Genomic DNA, 19,616 nt, shown 5'->3' with positions numbered 1-19,616 from the left:
CTCCTGCCACAGGAGTGTGGGGGATGGGTGACAATTTACTGCAATTTACCAGCCTCTTTCTCCTGCTCTTCCCTGAATACAGCATGATGTTCTGCTGGACTCTGATGTTTCAAAATAGTTGTTTCAGGCAGTTCCTGCCTGTTTAATTGTTGTTCAGGTGGAGGGACTGATTCCTGGAGCTTCCTACCCCAACATCTTCCCACCTCCAGCCTTTTCTCCACCAGGATATTATTTATAAACAACATCAAAGAGAGCCCCCCACACACAAAAAAATGAGTTTCCGGAGGATAGATCATGGCTGGGTGGAGAAGAAAGGTCCAAATTACTGTGGTCTGTGTATGTGCTTTGTAACAGTCCACCTGGCATCCTCATGACTTGCTCCCTGCCTGGGATCCCAGGGCCCGTTGCTGTGATGAGTGTTAGGAGCCACCCAGCTGGGCAGGAAGTGGGTGGGAAGGTGTTAATGTTGGATCACTGCTAACTCACTCTTTGCCCACTGTTCTCTCCTCTGCAGTCTGAGTACCACTACGAGTACACCGCATGTGACAGCACGGGTTCCAGATGGAGGGTCGCCGTGCCGCACTCCCCGGGCCTGTGCACCAGCCTCCCTGACCCCGTCAAGGGCACCGAGTGCTGTAAGCAGCCATCATGCTCCAGGGCCCCTTTGCCGCTCAGCCTTGGCCTCCACCCCAAGCCAGGCCCTTCCTGACTGTGTGGCTGCCTTAGGAAATCAGATCATTCCCAGATATCCCTCCCCACACACCCTTCCAAAGTTTGGTGCAGGAATTTTATTTCGTGGATGCAAACTCAGTGTCTGAATTTGTTTTTATTTTTCTAAAACATTTAAACCCCATCAGGGGATAAGTATAAGCAATTCCAGCAGTGCACCACTAAGATATTTTTTCTATCTGCATGGATTTTCTTTATTGCCTGTGCATTTCTGTCCAATCCGCACTCAGCAGCCACAATCAGTCATTAGGGAAGATTGTGATTCATCTTCATTCTTGAAAAGGAAGCCAGAGAAAATGAATTTCTGCAGAGACAGACCTTTAAAATGCACTGGGATTTTGAGGGATAAGAATCTTCCATCACTGGTGGATCTGACTTTGCAGTTAGAAAAGCAGTGACTTGCCTACAGCTCCCGCCCCCACCTCTGTAGTCATAATTACAGTTGGCAGCTATTTCCCCTGCCCTATTCTTTTAGGAATACAAAGGGGATAACAATAGAAATCAGGTACTAGAATTAAGGAACATTTGAAGAGTTGGGAAGGAGATTAAAATTCTAACATAATCTTAGCACAGTGCCTGGTTGGTAGGTGTTAAATTAATGAATGGATATTGCTAAGATCCAAGCACAACTTCAGTTTATCCCTTTAAAGAGTAAAATTCAATGGATTTTAGAATATTTGGAGTTGTACAACCATCACCACTATCTAATTTCAGAACATTTTTATCACCCAGTAAAGAAACCCAATACCCATTAGCAGTATTTCCCCATAGCCTCCTTCCCCCAGCCCCTGGCAGCCGTGCATCTCTTTTCTTTCTCTATGGATTTGCCTATTCTTGGTCATACGTGTCACAGCCCTAAAACTTAGTGGGCCAGACTCCTCCATCCTGATCCTGTGCTTCTCCCTTTAGGATGCCCACAACCTGTCCACTTAGCCTGGGGCAGCAGGGCCTTACCACCCCTCCTCTTGCCCCTGCTCTGTTTTCCAGCCTTTTCTTGCAATGCTGGGGAGTTTCTGGACATGAAGGACCAGTCGTGTAAGCCATGCGCTGAGGGCCGCTACTCCCTCGGCACTGGCATCCGGTTTGATGAGTGGGATGAGCTGCCGCATGGCTTTGCCAACCTGGCGACCAAAATGGAGATCGACGACAGCGCCGCTGAGACCACAGAGAACTGCACTTCGTGAGTTTGCTTTCCATCCTGGGAAAAGGGGTGCAGGGGGCACAGTACATTCTCCCCTACTGCTCCTCTTGCTGGGCAGGGAGGATGGAGGGCAGTGGGAGCCGGGCTGCCAGGGTGAGACTGAACTAGGTCCCCAAGGACTGCTGGCTCTGACTCCCACCAAAGCCCACTCCTGCTGACCTAGGCTAACCATTGATCTGTGGGGCATTTTTGAGAGGTGAGTATAGGGGAATCAAGGGCCACAGATAAGGGGGACAGGGCTTAAATGGTCCAGTCCATTGGGGGTCATCATGGAATTTTGGATCAGCCAATAAACCTCTTCTCCTTGATTGGAACACAATGTGCAAAACATTGGTTATTGTTCTAGTTTGTTAATGCTGCCAGAATGCAAAACACCAGAGATGGATTGGCTTTTATAAAAAGGGGGTTTATTTGGTTACACAGTTACAGTCTTAAGGCCATAAAGTGTCCAAGGTAACATAGCAGCAATCAGGTACCTTCACTGGAGGATGGCCAATGGTGCCTGGAAAACTTCTGTTAGCTGGGAAGGCATATGGCTGGCTTCTGCTCCAAAGTTCTGGTTTCAAAATGGCTTTCTCCCAGGATGTTCCTCTCTAGGCTGCAGTTCCTCAAAAATGTCACTCTTAGCTGCACTTGGGATATTTGTCCTCTCTCAGCTTCTCTGGAGCAAGAGTCTGCTTTCAACGGCCGTCTACAAACTGTCTCTCATTTGCAGTTCCTGTGCTTTCTTCAAAGTGTCCCCCTTAGCTGTAGCTCCTCTTCAAAACATCACTCACAGCTGCACTGAGTTCCTTCTGTTATGTCAGCTCATTTATATGGCTCCACTGATCAACTTAGACCCACACCGAATGGGCGGAGCAACACCTCCATGGAAATTATCCAATCAGAGTCATCACCCACAGCTGGGTGGGGCACATTTCAAAGAAACACTCAAAGAATTACAATCTAATCAACACTGATAATGTCTGCCTACACAAGATTACATCAAAGATAATGGCATTTGGGGGACACAATACATTCAAACTTCTTGGCTTTGGAGCTAACTTTTAAAACCGGTTCTGCCAAACCTGAGTTTAAGGATTGGAGAAGGATAGAATAGGACCAGCTCAGTGGTGGCTGTGATCTACCATACTCTGGAGACCCCGGCAACTAGAAATTTTTCCAGTTCAGAGATGTTTGCCAGTCATGAAAAGCTCAGCCCAGGGTGTTTGGAGAACTGGTGAGCTATCCCTATCATATCTTAGCACATTTAATTCCAGGGATAGGAATTAGATTATTTGCCTTCTTTGTGCCAGGCACTATTCTGTATGTTTTACACATATTGTCTTCTATAATCCTCACTAGAACCCTGTGAAATAGATATCATGGTTCCCATTACACAGATGAACTAGAGACTCAGGTTAGGTGACTTGCCCTTTGTTATCTAGCTTACAAGTGATAGATTGGAATGCTGCCTCTTTCAAATAATGTTTATTATGTGCAAGGTAATGTTGGGTCCTGGGGAGTAAAAATAATGGGAATCAAAGATGTAAGAGGCCATCATAAGTTGCTCTTTGGTAAATATTGACAGTGAATACGGGAGGAGAGTAAATGAAAGTTCCTCTTATACCTAAGCACTCAAATGGATACAGAGGACTTAATCATTGTATTATGCTTTTGAAACTGGGGTGACTTCTCCCATTCCTATATTTAATTCTCTTAGAAGTACCATTGTCTGAGCCAAGCAGCAGGCATTTAATAGTCTAATTTTAATGTTTTTTTTTTCTAGTTCAATTTTAAGTGTCGAAGTCATTAGCATAACTCTGCCAGGTTTGTTCTTGGAGACAGAGTTAAAGCTAGAGAGGATTAAAGTTGGAAGGAGAGGGAATGTGTGAGTCAAGACAACCAACCCCCACTTAAGCCCTAACAGAGAATATGATTGACCCTGGACAAGTACAGGCTTGGCTTGCTCAATCAATTCCTACCCATGCAAAGAAAGGATTTCTCATTTCTCTGGGGACCATGCTGAGAGTCCAGAAATCATTATCTCGCAGTGAAGCAGGATGTAGGCTGGTTAATAACAATTTGTGTTTCCACAGCACAGATTGCTTCAGGGTCTGGATCTCAAGGTGTCCCATGACATCCCTGGGAGGGAGGGATACGATGTTCCCTGTCTGTAGAAATGGAGAGGAAACAACCACCTAGACAGGTTTCATGGTTTCCCCACCATCTCTTGGAATGGCAGTAATTGAGCTGGTACCAAGAATCAAATATCTGTTTTCCTGTACACCTGCGTATTTACCTTAATCCATCCCCACCATCTCCAACCCAACCTAAGCAAGCCTCCGGCCTGGTCTCCTGCTTCCACCCCAGCCTCCTCCAGGCCACTATCCACTCAGGAGCCAGATTGATCTTAAAATGCAAATCCAATTACAGTGATTTCCTGCTCAAAACCCTGGAGTCTATGGCTTGCTATTGCTTTTGGGATAAAATCCAGTAGCCTCCCATGGCCCAAAAGACCTGCCTGGTCTGCCTTCGGCCCATTTCTCCAGCTTTTCTCCAGCCTCGGGTCATCATGCTCCTTCCCTCCTCAGGACCTTTGCACACTCTTCTCCATCTCTTCTCCTACTTACCTCTCAGCCTAAATGCCACTTCCTCCCAGAAGCTTTCCTGATCCCAGAGATTGCTGTTACACACTCTTACATCATCTTGTAATTCTCTTATGGCATTTATCACACTGGTTATTAAATGGCTAATTGTGTAATTAGTTAAGTTTCTGTCTCCTCAACCAGAAATAGAATGCAAGGTTCAAGAGGGAACAGATGGAGTCTGTCTTGTTCATTGCTGTGTCTTCAATGTCTAACATAGTGTCCTGCACAGAGTAGACACAAAACAAGTAATCAGGAACAAAACAGACTAACTAAACAGAGTTTCCAAGGCGGGATCCTGAGCCCTCAGGAGATTGTCCATTGTTCCCAAATAGACAGCCCAGGGCTGAGGTGATGGAAACAATCTGAAGTCAGAGATTGGGATAAAGATGAGGGAACAGAACTGAAGAGTGTGTTATAGAAAGGATGTTTTATATTAGTGGAGAAGAAAGAACAGAAACCCAAATACTGGGAGGGTGAAAACAAGAATGAGAGAAAGACTTAAATATTAAAAAGGGATATCACACATTGGAAACTTCTAAGTTTGCCTGTAAAGTGTCTCCTTTTTATCATGAACATATGAAACAGTATCATCCAGCATGAGCTAGGCTGGGTGTTAAAGTGCCTGGATAGCCGGCAGAATAAGAGTTCTTTGAAAACCTTGCCTCCGTCTTCGCAGGGCCCTGGTGAAATGAAACAGGTGTATGCAGATCACTTCTGAATGACCTTGGGCAAGCTTCCTAACTGCCTCTGTGCCTCAGTTTCCTCATACTAAAAATAGTATCCTCCTCTGGTGAGGATTAAATGAGGTGATTCATTTACAATTTTGGAACAATGCCTGCTACTAGAGATCAAAGCTCATTGTTATGACTGGACATGAAATAATCTTCACCAGGGACAACTCTGGCAAAAATCAGAATTGTGGTGCATTTTTCAAATGTAACCCACTTATGGAATCCTTTAAATAATTCATCAAACTCCAAGAGTTATTTAGAGCTGATGCCAGGTAGCACATCAGCATTGCGTGTTGTCTCTTTCAAAAAGGAGAAATCAATACCATTAGGGCTGACTGAGATATTTTGGATGAGCTCAGCTTAGGTATTTTGGATATGTTCCCATTTGGGGAATAACACTGGCAAACACAGGGGAAACCTGTGGGTTAATTTGAGGTTCCCTTAGCTGGCCATTATTGAGTTATTGGAGACCTGGGCTGCTCTCAGGCGGAACAGTGAAATAGTGGGTTTGTCTTTGATCACCCATTTCTTACACTGATCTGATCAATCTCTCGATTCCTTCCAATGTGCCAGGCTCTGTGCTTGGTACTGGGGATACAACAGTGAGCAAGAGAAGGGTAGTCTCTGCTCTCACAGCACCTCCAGGCCGGCCAAGAAGACAGGCAATTAAATAAGAATTAAAGTATGATCAGAAGAGGAAACCCAAATTGCAAATAAACAAAGAAAAGATGCTCAGCTCACTAGGAATCAGAGAAATAAGATTAAAAGCACAATGAGACACTATCTCATATCACATCATATGTACAATGGTTTTAAGGATCTGACAGTCCCAAGTTTGGCCAGGATGTGAAGAAATAGCAACTCTCTTCCCTTGCAAGTGGGGTGTGAATTGGGACTGCCACTTTGGAGAACAGTGTGGCAGTAGCTGGGAAAGTTAGAGATTCACATACCCTCTGACCCAGCAGTTCCATTCCCAGGCATTCCACTCAGATATATGTACAAAGAGACAGGAATGAGAATATTCATAGCAGAGTGTGCACAATAGCAAAAAACACCTGGAAGCACTCTAAATGTCTGTTAACAAGTAATGCATAAATAAATATGGTAGAGCCATGCAAAGGAATATCATACAGTAGTAAAAGTGAAAGAAGTAGTGGCTGAATATGGATGGTTCTCACTATCATTATATTGAACAAAAACAAAACTAAACCAAAAACAGGTTGTAGAATACATAAATATACCATTTATGTATAATTTTAAAACAGGCAAAACACCATCATCTAGTATACTGTTTAGAGATACAGACATAATCAGTAAAGGATAGAGAAGTGCATGGGGATGATAAGCACCAAATTCAGGAAAGTGGTTACTTGGCGATGGGGATGAGAGTGCATGATAGGAACGGGGATGAGATTAGCAAGGGTACACAGAGGCTCAGCTATATTGCATTTCTTAAATAAGCAAGATGGTGGGTAGATGCATGTTCATTATCTCTTTGTATATGTCTTAAATATCTCATTACATATTTATAAATAAATAAAATAACTTGAGCTTACAGCTATGGGATAAGGGAAACAGAGAGAGCTATGGGCACACATAGCAGAGATAGATAAGGGTGTGAAGGAGGAATTCCTAGAGGAACTGATTTTTAGTCTAAGACATGAGAAGGAATTGAACCGAGGGAGGGAGGAGGAAAGTTTGTTCTGGGAGGAGGAAGTTTGATCTGGGAAGAGGAAACAGCATGTGGAAAGGCCTGGGGAGTGGCGAGAGAAAGTTTGACAGAGAAATTGGAAGAAATTCTGTATGGTGAGGAGTTTAGACTCTCTCCTAAGGGCAACGGGGTGAGACAGGGGTTTTAAGCAGGGGAGTGATGTGGTCAGATTTTTGTTCTGGAGGATCTCTCCAGTCACTATGGGATTGGAGGGGGCAGGACAGGAAGGAGAAAGAAAAGTTAGGAAGCTCCTGTGGAGATGACTGGGGCTGGCGTGGGGTGTTGGGCACATTAGGCAGATCTGAGAGACATTTAGGAGGTAGACTCGACATAACTGGATTGATTGTCCGTGGGTTTCTCTGGCCTTCTCCCTTCTCATAAAGACTAGTTACCTGTAGCATCTTAAAAGTGAACATTTCCAAAAAAACAGGCTGGACTAGACTGGCCCTCCGAGTTCTGAAAAACAGCTGTGTCTGTTGACTGTGTTTGACAGCTTTGGAGATGGGCAGGCCTGGGTCTGAATCCCAGCTCTGCCACTTACTGCCTGCAGGGCGATGTTGGGCACGGTACTCTCCAAGCCCCGGTTTCATCATCTGTTAAATGGAAATAAATAACACCTTCTCTTAGTGACTAAAAGAAATCGTGAGTATAAAACATGTAGTTTAATACCTGGGAGAAAGTAAACAACCAAAACGTGTTACCCCCTCCCCCTACCTCACCTGCCATCTATCTTCTGGGTAGTTCTGCATAACATGGGGGTGGATATTCATCTTGTTGACAGAATCCCAGGCTCCCTGACTTGCCTCAGAGCTTTTTTTTTTTTTTTTTTTTTTTTTGTCATTCTTCACTGAGAATTTTCAGGTCCAAGCTTTGGTTTGTGACTCACAAGTTTGCATTTCCCCAGAGACCTAGCAGAACTTGAGATCTGCACTTCATAAAAAGCCATGCAGCAGGCGGTGCCCTCGCCAGTGACCTTGGCTCCTATTCCCTCACAGGTCCACGTGGGTCCCCCGGGGTGACTACATCGCCTCCAACACAGACGAATGCACGGCCATACTGATGTACGCCGTCAACCTGAAGCAGTCCGGCACCGTTAACTTCGAATACTACTACCCAGACACCGCTATCATCTTTGAGTTTTTCGTAAGCCCCTAGCCAAGGGGGAGGGTAGGATGTTGAGGCTCTCCAAGGCTTAGACTCATTTGCAGGAATCACAAGTGCAGTCCAGCTTGGGAAATCTCCACAATTGTTTTCTCCCTGGAGAAAACTGCGGGCAAAATGAGCTGAGGCTGCAAGGAGCAGGAGGAAGAGGCAGAAGTTGAAGGACTTTGAGGGGGAAGAATAAAGTCAGTGAGATTTCTAGGTCTTTTTCCCTGCTTGATATGAAAACAACGTGTCAATGACTTCTGAGTTACACATTATTATTATATTTGTGTGTGTGTGTCATTGCACAGACATTTTGTGTGTGCCATTAGTGCCAGTCCTACTTCAAGACTCATGTGTTCTGAACTGGGTCCCGAAAGGAAATTGGCAGCTCTTCTCCCATAAGAAGGGCCTTCTGGAGGGCTGGAGCAGCATGGGGTAAGGAACTTGTTCCCTTAGAAGGCTGAGACTCTGATCCCGAGCTCCTGCTTGCCCCAGGTTCAGAACGACCAGTGCCAGCCCAATGTAGATGACTCCAGATGGATGAAAACCACAGAGAAAGGATGGGAATTCCACAGTGTGAGTATCTTACCAGCCTTCTACCTGGGGACCCCAGAAAGGGGACCAAGGGCATTTCCTCCAAAGACTGCTCCCTCCCAGTCTGGGCTTCCATCCCTCTGTCCCTAGAGGACAGGGTCTGACAGGACTTGATGCTGTAGTGTCTTTCCTGGAAATGGCGGAATATGGGTGTGGGCTGAGTCTTTGCTCCTATGGCTTGACCTCAAACTTTCCAGCTTTAAGGGCCAGGCCTCCTAGACAGAGAGGATGGGTGAATAGTGCCAGAGGAGGGTACAGAATGCCCTTCACCCTGCAGTCAGCACCTCCAGGTCCCCTAGTTGGTTTCGCCATAAGAAATGCTCGTGGTGTATGTGCTTAGGGAGCAGTGGGAGACGGGGTGGGAGGGTTGTAAGAGGAGTCTTCGAAGGACAGAGGAAGGCAGAGCTGAGGAAGCTGAGGGGGGAAAAGGAGTAGGCACTGCCCTGCCTGCTGTAAGAGGACGGGTCCCAACAGGAGTCTAGTCCGATGAACCAGCGCTATCTGTCCCTGCTGCTGAACTAACTCCTCAGTTATGGTCTTTAGGTCGACCTAAATCGAGGCAATAATGTCCTTTATTGGAGAACCACAGCCTTCTCAGTGTGGTCCAAAGTTCCCAAGCCTGTGCTGGTGAGGAACATCGCCATAACAGGTACAGAGAGTGGGGTTGGACCTGGGGCCTGTCACTGACTTCCTGGCCTCTTGACTTTGAGGGGAGGGTGGGTCAGTCCCCAGGGGGCTCAAGCTCTGGGCTCAAACCCTGTTTTCCTTTGTTGTTCTTCCTCCCTAGGGGTGGCCTACACTTCGGAATGCTTCCCCTGCAAACCCGGAACGTTTGCGGACACACAGGGCTCCGCTTCCTGCAAAATTTGCCCAGCGAACTCTTACTCAAATAAGGGAGAAACTTCTTGCCACCAGTGTGACCCTGACAAATACTCAGGTGATGTTTCTGAAGGTGGGAAGAGTTTGACCAGGGGGTACCGACAAACACACAGGGAGAAGCCAGGGAGTAGAGTCATTCTTCTGGTCAGACTGAAGATGGTCGTTCTTGAACTCTTCCTTTCTGGACCCTAGAAGATTCTTGTCAATCCACACCTCCACCAACCGCTCTGTAAATAAAAAGGAAATCAGTCAATAATTATTTATTGGGCACCTACCTACAATGTGCCAGGTCCTATTCTAGGTACTTGGGATATGTTAGTAAACAAAACACACAAGGGACTCTGTCTTCATGGAGTTTACATTGCAGTGGAGGGGGAGATAAACAGTAAACAATAACTATAATAAATAAATAATAAATACATAAAAAATTATACAGTATGCTAGACAGTAAAAAGTGCCACAGTGCCATGGAAAAAAAAGAAAAAGCAGCCCAAAGTTAATGGGATTAGGAAAACTAAGGAAAGGGTTGCAAATTTTTTTTTAAGCAGTGAAATCTCTGCTTAACAAAAAAAAAGAAACCTCACATAAGATTATAATGATAAACAACAGATACAGTAGATAAGGGAGGTATGAATTTATTTTATACATTCATTTGTATTTATAACTGAATTTATATTTATACGCAATTATTATAAAAAATTAAATTGTAACAACCATGAGTCTGAATTGATGAGCACAAACATTATGAGATCAATGGCTAAAGATGGCAATTACAATTTTTTATCCACCTAAGCATCCATGGAATTCAAAGTATGCATTTTCAGGGAATCTGGGGTTCCTTGGAATACTGTTTGAAAATCACTGTGCTAAAGGAAAGGGAAGGGGAAACTGGAAGCAGCCTAGGTCATGGGCTCTGATGGATTCTTAAGGCCTACCAATCTGAGAAACAGGACTTGGTCATTGAGGCTTCAGGGCCCATCAGGGCTCCGGCAATGGATGGGCAGTGCCCCCAAAGGGTCCTCTGCTCAGGCAGTCCAGTGGTTGGTGCAGAGGCCAATCTCCAAGACAGGTAGGGAGAGAAAAAGAGTCCCTTCTCCTCCCTGCAAATATGTAACTGTTCTATTATCCTTTCTTTTACAGAGCCATAAACAAACCCAATACATACTCCCAGAAATTTCCAAGACCCTCAATCCAGCAGACCCCCATATCCCTACCCAGACACAGCCACAGTTCTCACAGGTGTTATAGTATGTGTTTGCTCAGCTATTGATTTTGTGAACTGCTTATGTCCATGCTATTGCTAAAACAATATTTACCTACATGAATCTTGCCAAATGAGTACAGTTTTCAGCAAGAGCAGGAATGGTTAGATCTTGGGGGAAGTTTCTGTCTTTAAGTCTGAATTCCTGTTTTTCCACTTGAATTTCTTATTCCTCTTCTCAGTCTGCCTCCATCAATGGCAACCTTTGTTAGTCTAAGTCTCTGGCTCCCTCTCCAGCCCACCAGTTTTGGAAGGGTTTGAATGGCAAGGTAGTTCTAGAAAAAGTGCCTACAAATGTTTTGGTCAAATCTCTGCAGACTGATTTTTATCCAGGGAGCCATTATGAAAGCGTTGGTTGGGAGCACAAATTCTTTGAGTCTATTCTCCTTCCACCACTAATTTCTCAATCTGCCCCCTTGACCGGGAAGTAAGATTTTACTCAAGAACACGGTCAGCTTGTTGACCACCTCGCCAGGTTGGAGAACAAAGAGAGTCACATTTCTTTGGGACTTGAGTCTTCCAGAATACAGGGTCAGGAGGAGGCTGGGAAAACCCAAAGAGAGTCTGAAGAGAGCCTATAATGCAATGTGTGGGAAGGGAGTGACAGAAAACAGTGTGACGATTTAGTCATCCATTCAGCAAATGTATTCTAAGTACTTGCTTAGCTGAATCAGCTCCGGTGCCTGCCCTCCAGCTTATGTCTAAAACAGGAAATGTGGCTATATGAACACCTGCCTGCAGCAACTCTCAGTAGTGCAGGGGTTCCCGGGATAGGAGCATTGCATGTGGCATGCAGTGAAAGCAAAAAAGGGAAGTGACTGATTCTCTCTGGGAAGGAAGGAAAGGCTTCACTGGCTGTGATCTTGAAAGATGAAATGAGTCTTGAAAAAAAATGAGTTGGTGATTTAACAGAGGCAGGATGTTTGGGAGAGCAGTGTGAGGAAAGGCCAGAGGCTTAGGGGACTGTGAGTCATTCAGCATGGCTGGAGAGAAGTAGCATCCACGGCTAACAGGTGGGCAGGGAACAGTTTACACAGAGGCCTTGCCGTGCCATTGCTAAAAAATTGGGATTCGATCCTATGAGCAAAAGCCGTTAAAAAATTGTATACTGAGGATTGACATGATCTGGCTTGTGGTTTTGAAAAACCACTCTGGCTGCCGTGGGGAGAATGGACGAGGAGGGGAATGGCTGGAGGCAGAGGCTACGGTGGGAGGTTTGCTGCCTGTTGCTGATGTCAAAGGCCTGAGTGAAGGCAGGACTAATAGAGATGGAGACGGGAGAGCTTTGTTAATGACAACGGCTTGATGAAAAATCTTTCTCTCACTGATACCCAAAATTTCATCCTTAAGATTAATTCCTTTGTGTTAAGTTTAATATTGGAGATTTATTTCCTAAAGAGATAGAATGGCATGAATGTGGAGAGCACAAATTCCAAAACTAAATTCTTGGAGTTCAGTCCCTGCTGCCACCTTGGGCAAGTTACTTGTCTGTGCCTCGGTTTCCTCATCTTTTAAAGGGAAATGACAATAATAGTATCTACCTCATAGTTTTATTGTGAAGACTGATGGATTAACACAGGGTTTAGAGCAGGGCCTGGCATGCTCTATTAAAGCACTGACTTTATTACTTAATTTGCATCAAGGCCTGTCCTAAAGTCCTCTTGATATGAAAAGACCTTTGCTATGGGTAATAAATCCCTTTAATAGGGCTTTACAATTAATAAAACACTATCTCATTTGCTATGCATAGCGCAGTGCAGGAGTGACTTCCTCATTTACAAATGAATAAACACGGGCTCAGCGAGGTTAAGGCATTTGCCCTGGGTCTGAGCTGGTATCTGAGCAGGACCTTGTATTCCTCAGGTGCTTAAATCCTCAAGGGAAAAGTTTTCCTTTGATAAAATGGATCAGAATGAGAACATTGTACTTCTGGAGTGGTTGTAGATAATGACAAGAGGAGAAAGGTACATAAAGAGCAGTTGCGGAAGGGCCCCCCAAGATAAACTTGCTCTTCTTACAGTTTTGCCCAGAGCTAATCATACTCTTTTACTCCCTCACCAAACATCCAGGCCAATCCTTCAAACCTGACTACCCAACTTATTCCCTCCATGAAACCTGAGCTGGGAAAGTGAGGTCTGTCTAAGCATTTGGGTTAATTATTTATTAAATCCACCTTAATAGTTGTCAGTGTGTAAACAGCTGGACCATTTTTGCTGAAACCGAGAGCTGGGATGTCACGTTGAACAAATATTTGATAAGCAGAAAAAGGTCCTTCTGTGGAATGCATTTTTTTTTTTTAAACATGCAGCTTGTAGGTCGCTAGATCAAATATACAAGATCCTGGGAGTCGGTGCATTTTCAGCATCTCTTCCCCAAATTGCTCCTGGCCAAATTGGTCAAAAGCAGGAGTCCCCCAGATCCCTGTATGCTGAATTGAGCCTTCTGCCTGTATACCAAGTAAATGAGCTGAGAAGACCCCAGCTGTTTCTCAGCCATTCTCTTGCCCAGGCTGATAAGATGGGTACTGAAGAGGTGTGGAAATGTGCTGTTGAGGGAACTCCCCCAAAAGCTGTAATTAGAAGTTTCTCTGATCTGGGAACTCATCTGGGGCCTTGGAGAGACAAAGGGATCAGTTGAGAAATAAGCACTTAACTGGAAAGGAGAGAAGGAGACTCTTAATCTTTATTAAATCTTTCATAGCAGTTCTCAAATAAGTCCCACAGACATAGGTAATAATAGTCACCACCATTTAGTGAGTATCTGCCTTCAATGTGCCAGGTATGTGCTGGCTCCAACAAGGAGGTATTACTGCTCCTGCTCTACAGATGAGAGGGCCAGGGCTCAGAGAGCTTAAGTAACTTACCTAAAGTGGCACAGCTCCTACATGATAAAGTGGGATTCCAAACCAGATCCATCTGATTTAAAATTTAATTCCATTATACCATACTGCCTGGCAGGTAATATATGTAGAGAGTAGGTCTCACCATTATTAAATGCTTATCTGCCAGTGATGCAGAAATAATATTAGAAACAGTAGTGGCAGCATATTCTGTGCACTCTATAAAGCCATGGTCTTTATTCTAGGATAAGTAAATTCCATGGAAAAGTTTTAAATTTTATTTGCATGAATTTTCTGAATAGAGGAAGCAGTTCTTTTTTTTTTTTTTTTAATTCTCAAAAAGGGTTTTAATTCAAAAAAGGGGTGCAAACCTTTCCTTTAAGAGTTGTGCATTGAAAATGTCCCTGCTATCTAGGGGCTCAAAGGGTTAAAGCAGAACTAACACTGACATAAGGAGAACATACAGAGAGTAGAATAAAACTGTTAATAACCTTTTTCAGGTACATGTCAAGGGTTAAATTTAGTGAAGATGCATTTGGGTTGGAGAAAGTGGAAAGAGACTTATGTCCTAAGTGAGTTGGAGGAAATTATCAACTTATTTGTCTAGGATGATTGCCTGGAGAAGGGGAAATTTCAAATGTAAGGGGGGCCCATTCCAGGCATGTATTAAGAGAAAATTCAGAGCAAAGATTGAAATAAGATTATAAATGCAATGCCCCAACGTTCAACTCTTCAGGAGGAGAGAAACCACACTTTCAGTCAGGATTTCCAAAGCACCTGAAAGATGGCATTTTCCAGGGATCTCTGGTGGTGGTGAACTTGCAAATGCTCTTTCCAGCCACATCTCCTCCTTACTTCAAGGCCAGTCCTTTCGCCAGTCCACTTCTGCACACCCTGCCTCTCAGAGCAGTGTTAGTGGTCTCTTATCGGCACCTAGAAAAGGCAAAGGGATAATGGGCAGGGCTTTAGGGCTGGAAATGGAGCTCAAGACACCATTAAATGGCAAAGGGAAGTGTGAGTGCACAGGATTTTCTATTTTCAATAATATCTGGGTGGTGATATACTCCAGGGGCAAGTGGCCAAGAATTCTGCTTGACTTCAAATATTTTTTTCTTTACTTTTACAATTTAGGAAAAGGATCCTCCTCCTGCAAAGTGCGTCCAGCTTGCACAGACAAAGATTATTTCTACACACACACAGCCTGTGATGCCAACGGAGAGGTGGGTAGCATGGTCTTTGCCCTGGATAGACACTGTCTCCCATTTCCTCCTCCCACCTTGTACTTAGTACCTTTTGGACTCCCAGCAATCAGTAAAGACAGCACCAAATAAAATGCCCCCGCAGTGACTCCAGGGCTAGCTCAGAGGCAAAATGAGGTGGCCTTCCTCACTTTCAGGTCATACTTTCCCTCACTTATGCCACATTGGTTTCATTGCTTATTCACATATGCTCTGTTTCAAAAACCGTTTCATTTTCTTTGCTTGGTTTCTTCCATTTGCTTAGCCCCTCTGGGCAATGACTGCCTGTCCATGCACACTTCCTTATTTCCTTATGGAGCTCATCAGACTTATCCCCTTAGCACAGCTTTTGTGGGCTGCTAAGTGGAATTGATTCCCACTTCCTGCTCACTGGAGAGTGGCCTGACTTGTTCAGTCTCTGCTGTTTCTCTCTCCCTCCAGGCTTCCTGCCTCAGTGAAAGACTCTCCTGTGTAGTCTGAATTGTCATTAGGTCAACAAGCATTTTTTGAGTGCCAGCTAATGTGCCAGGAGTAAGACAGGCTCCTGCCCTCAGGGAACTTACAGTCTTGGTGAGGGGCGGGTAGAGAGAGGAGAAAGGTGGGTGCAATTAGACAGTCACAAGTTGGTCAAGGGCATGAGGGAGGGATGTGTAGCACACATCAGAGCCTGGAAGAGGAGCTGCGCCTGCCCAGGATGGAGGGGCCATGGAAGGTAGTCAGTTGTTCATTTCATCAGTTGGTCAGTTGGCAAACATTTATTGAGCACCTGCTATTGTTACGGAGCAAGGGCTCTTTGCCTGGGTATGCATAGAAAGCAATACTATGACATCAGGATTTCAAGGGAAGAAAGTATATTGCAAGGCAGCCACACGAGGAGATAGTTAAATTTCAAATCTGTCTCCCCAAGTTCTAAAGGGTTTTTATGAGATTCAAACAAAAGGAGTTGGAAATAGAGGTGTTATTTAATGTTTCAGATGCAGTTAATAGGAAGTGTGCAAGCCAGGGCTAAGAAGCCCATGAAAACTGATTAACAGCTAGCTGGGGTAAGAACAAATGGGCTGGAAATTAGGGCTGGGAAGAAAGGTAAGCATTTGGTTACAGCAGTGCTGGAAATCGCTCAATTAACATAAGATAACTACTGTAACAGGTAAAGGAATGGAAATAAGCTAAAATAGCAATGACAATTACAAATAGAACTGCTGTAGTCAGCGGTTATACTATTTGCCAGGCACTGGGCCAAGCACTAAGTACACACCAGCTAACCAAACCCAGGGATTGTCTAGCTCTTATGGAGCTTAATTCTTGGTGGGAAGGGAGTGGAGCCGAGACAACAGATAAGGATTAAGTGCCAGGAATCAAAAAACAAAACAGGATTAAGGAATAGAGGATGACAGAGGGTGGGGATGCTATTGTAGATAGGGCAGGGATAGCCTCTTGAGGAGGTGACATTTGATGGGAAGCCTGAGTGGTGATGAGGGAGGGAGGAGTCATGCAGCTTTCCAGGCAGTTGGAGGGAGTGGGGATGTGTTCCATGGAGCAAGTGGAAGAATCTGTGTTCCCCTGGACATTTTGGATGAACTGACTTAAGTTCATCCTCTCTAGGGAGTTAGAATTAGGAGTCGGGAAATCTGCATTCAGCACTAAACATGATGTTTGGCCATTAGGATGCATACGTGTTTGCTGAATGGCTGGCTGGAGTCTCCCTTTGCTAATTTAATGTGGGATAAAGTCTGGTCCATAACCGCGATTATTTTCCATAGTCATCTCTGCTCCTTCCCCTTCCCGGGCAGCCAGGAGAGACTGGCTATGTATCTTGTCGTTTGCACCTCAGACTCAGTTCTATAGCTCTGGTGTCCTATATAACCTTATTAAAAATTATTTTCATTTTCTTGGCTTCAGTTGACTTATTAATAAAATGAGGGCAATTAATCCTGCTCCTCTTCTCCCCCCATCACCTGTGGCTGAACACACTGTCTTTGCTTCCTTCGGCCCCACTCTCTCCTCTCCTGGGCTCGGCCTGAGGCCTTCAGGGTCTGTCATTCGCTTCGGCTGCCTGGGAGTCTGGGTGCCTGGGTGTCCGCCCTCACCTGACCACACTGTAGCCTTTAGATGCTGTGTCAGGCCCCAGTCAGTCGTCCCACCTTGCAGCACTGTCACAGCATGGCCCAGGGGGAGGAGAGTGAGGCACGGACATTTAGGAAGTAGACATGAAGTTTCGTGCTTTGTGCCTCAGACCCGCATGGATTCTGCTCAGTATCGTGATTTCAGTTTGTCTGTCTTCTAAACTGTATATGCAAAAATCAAGGGACACACCTCAGGCTGGCTCCTATGATTGCCCTTGTCCTCTCATGTGACCTTTGCTGGGCCTCCGTGGTTTCTCAGGGACCAGGATGGCCCATCCATTGGGGCTGCAGAATGTACTGCTCCAAGGGACAGCCCCTGTCAGTCCCCCCGCGCTGCTGATGCTCCTTGTCCGGGAGACTCACAGGAGATGGTGGGCTGGGGTATGGTTGCAGTGCAAGCCTGGGGCTGTGGCCATGGGCTCCTCTTCAGAGGGGGAAGAGCAGGCAGAAGGGGAGCCAGGGTTCACCATCAATGAAGGCAGCATGGGCCAAGGGCCACCACTCGTTAAGATCTCATCATTTCTTATGCTGAATGAAATGAGTAGGTGCATTATTCTTCCATCTTTTCACATTTAGGATATGCTACACAGATAACTTTTGCTCCCTGTCATCCATAAGAGCACCTTTTTGTCTCTGGCTTGATCCAAGAGCAACTCAGGAAATTTGGAGCTGCCTAACCTCACCCCTGACTCATCAGGGCCCCCTACTTGTCATCTCTTCTGCACCTGCTCCTTCCATGAGGGGTAGGGATGGCCCTAGTGAGTGACAGATCCATGGCCTTTCTTGCCTTCTGACTGTAACTCATGCACCACACTCCCAGATAACATAGTCCCACGTGGTTGTTTATGTGATGGTTGTCTTTGTTCAAGGGCAAGCTCATGAGGGCAGGGGCAAAGCATTCATCCCTGAGTCCTCAAGTCTGGCACATAGATGTATTAGGCTTTCTATAAAAGTTTTCTGAATAAATGAAAGAGCAGAGAATGCAATACTTGAAAGACAAATTGAAACATCTCAGCCGCCCCCTCTTTCCTCAGTAGTTATGTAAGACACCTCCACTCCATGCTTTTTTTGTGTTCTGGGATTTTCACCAGCTGCTTTTCTCCATGACCTTAGTAATAACAAGATTTGACATTGGAATCAGAACTGTCTCTGGAGACAACTAGTTCCTCCATTACCTCTGTCACATAAGTCATCATTAGGTATATCCCTCTTCATGGCCAACATTTGCTTAACAGATATTTACTGATCACGACAATGTGCCCAGTGTCTAGGATATATCAGTGTCTTACATAACTACTGAGGAAAGAGGGGGCGGCTGAGATGTTTCAATTTGTCTTTCAAGTATTGCATTCTCTGCTCTTTCATTTATTCAGAAAACTTTTATAGAAAGCCTAATACATCTATGTGCCAGACTTGAGGACTCAGGGATGAATGCTACATGGCCCCTGCCCTCATGAGCTTACCTTCAAGCTCATGTCTAGGATGTATCAGTGACCCAAACAAAATTCCCTGCCCTGGCAGAGCTCTCATGCTAGTCCAGAACCACCCCCCACGCTCCCCACTCCCCCCCACCCCACATACATATCTTCAAGTTAGATGGTTTCTAACTGTGTGCTAAATCCCATGCTATTTGAACCATGCTTAATTCCTTTCCTCAGACACAGCTCATGTACAAATGGGCGGAGCCGAAAATCTGCAGCGAGGATCTTGAGGGGGCGGTGAATCTGCCCGCCTCTGGTGTGAAGACCCACTGCCCACCCTGCAACCCAGGCTTCTTCAAAACCAACAGCAGCACCTGCGAGCCCTGCCCCTATGGCTCTTACTCCAATGGCTCCGGTAACCCCCTCACCTGCCCTGTTCATCCACGTGGGTGGGCCACGTGGGCACTCAGAGTGGCCAGCTGAGCACAGACTCAGCCCTTCCAAGGCAGGCAATAAGGACCAGGCAACCTCTGAGGACTAAGTTCAAGAGAAGAGAGGTCAGGGACTGGCTCACGTGTAAATCAGAGTCAGACTTGAGAACCGCCTGCCTTCCTCCTCTTCCCAACTGTGACCATTGACTCAGGCCCAAAGGGACCCAGTCCTCACAACAGAGGATTCTGGCTTGTGGCAGAGACGCTAACTAGAAGCATCCCAGCCTGGGATGGTCAGCTTGACACAATTAGGACCTGTAAGCCATGCTGCAAAAAGGAATTGGGGGATTTGTGTACCTATTAATGTGAATACATTTAATAATAATATTGGGACAGATAATATGAATTACCTGTAGCAGGCTAAAAGATGCATTTACGTTTTGAAATGAAAATTTGGGTGGCCAAATAGGATGGTTGGAATATTGGAATGCAGGGTCAGTGTTTACATCTTGAGTCCTTTAAATACATTGTCAGAATGTTTTTGAGTGAACTTGCTATTGCAGTGTACAGCGTGCTCAGCACCCTCCTTGTTTGGCTGCCCACAACTGGTGCCACTGTACCATATGGCAGCAGCTGCAGTCAGGGTGGCTGCAGCCTTTTTGCTGAATGCATGGTTCTTGTG

At 45.3% G+C, this 19,616-nt stretch overlaps 1 protein-coding gene across 4 annotated transcripts in view; it reads left to right on the top strand.

Annotated features, from left to right (window-relative positions):
• ELAPOR1 (endosome-lysosome associated apoptosis and autophagy regulator 1) overlaps positions 1-19,616 on the top strand; it is an 85,490-nt gene that overhangs the window by 49,439 nt on the left and 16,435 nt on the right. For all 4 annotated transcript variants that reach the window (XM_037826472.1, XM_037826470.1, XM_037826471.1 and 1 more), the window contains exons 2-9: positions 515-635; positions 1,717-1,909; positions 7,998-8,145; positions 8,644-8,724; positions 9,286-9,391; positions 9,530-9,679; positions 14,853-14,941; positions 18,741-18,918. In XM_037826472.1, the coding sequence (XP_037682400.1) occupies positions 515-635; positions 1,717-1,909; positions 7,998-8,145; positions 8,644-8,724; positions 9,286-9,391; positions 9,530-9,679; positions 14,853-14,941; positions 18,741-18,918 (1,066 nt within the window). The remainder of the gene's footprint in view (positions 1-514; positions 636-1,716; positions 1,910-7,997; positions 8,146-8,643; positions 8,725-9,285; positions 9,392-9,529; positions 9,680-14,852; positions 14,942-18,740; positions 18,919-19,616) is intronic.

The sequence above is a fragment of the Choloepus didactylus genome, chromosome 2, assembly GCF_015220235.1.
Source record: "Choloepus didactylus isolate mChoDid1 chromosome 2, mChoDid1.pri, whole genome shotgun sequence".
Classification (NCBI taxonomy): domain Eukaryota; kingdom Metazoa; phylum Chordata; class Mammalia; order Pilosa; family Megalonychidae; genus Choloepus; species Choloepus didactylus.
The sequence above is the reverse complement of the archived record's forward strand: the minus strand, read 5'-3'. Positions and strand labels throughout refer to the sequence as shown.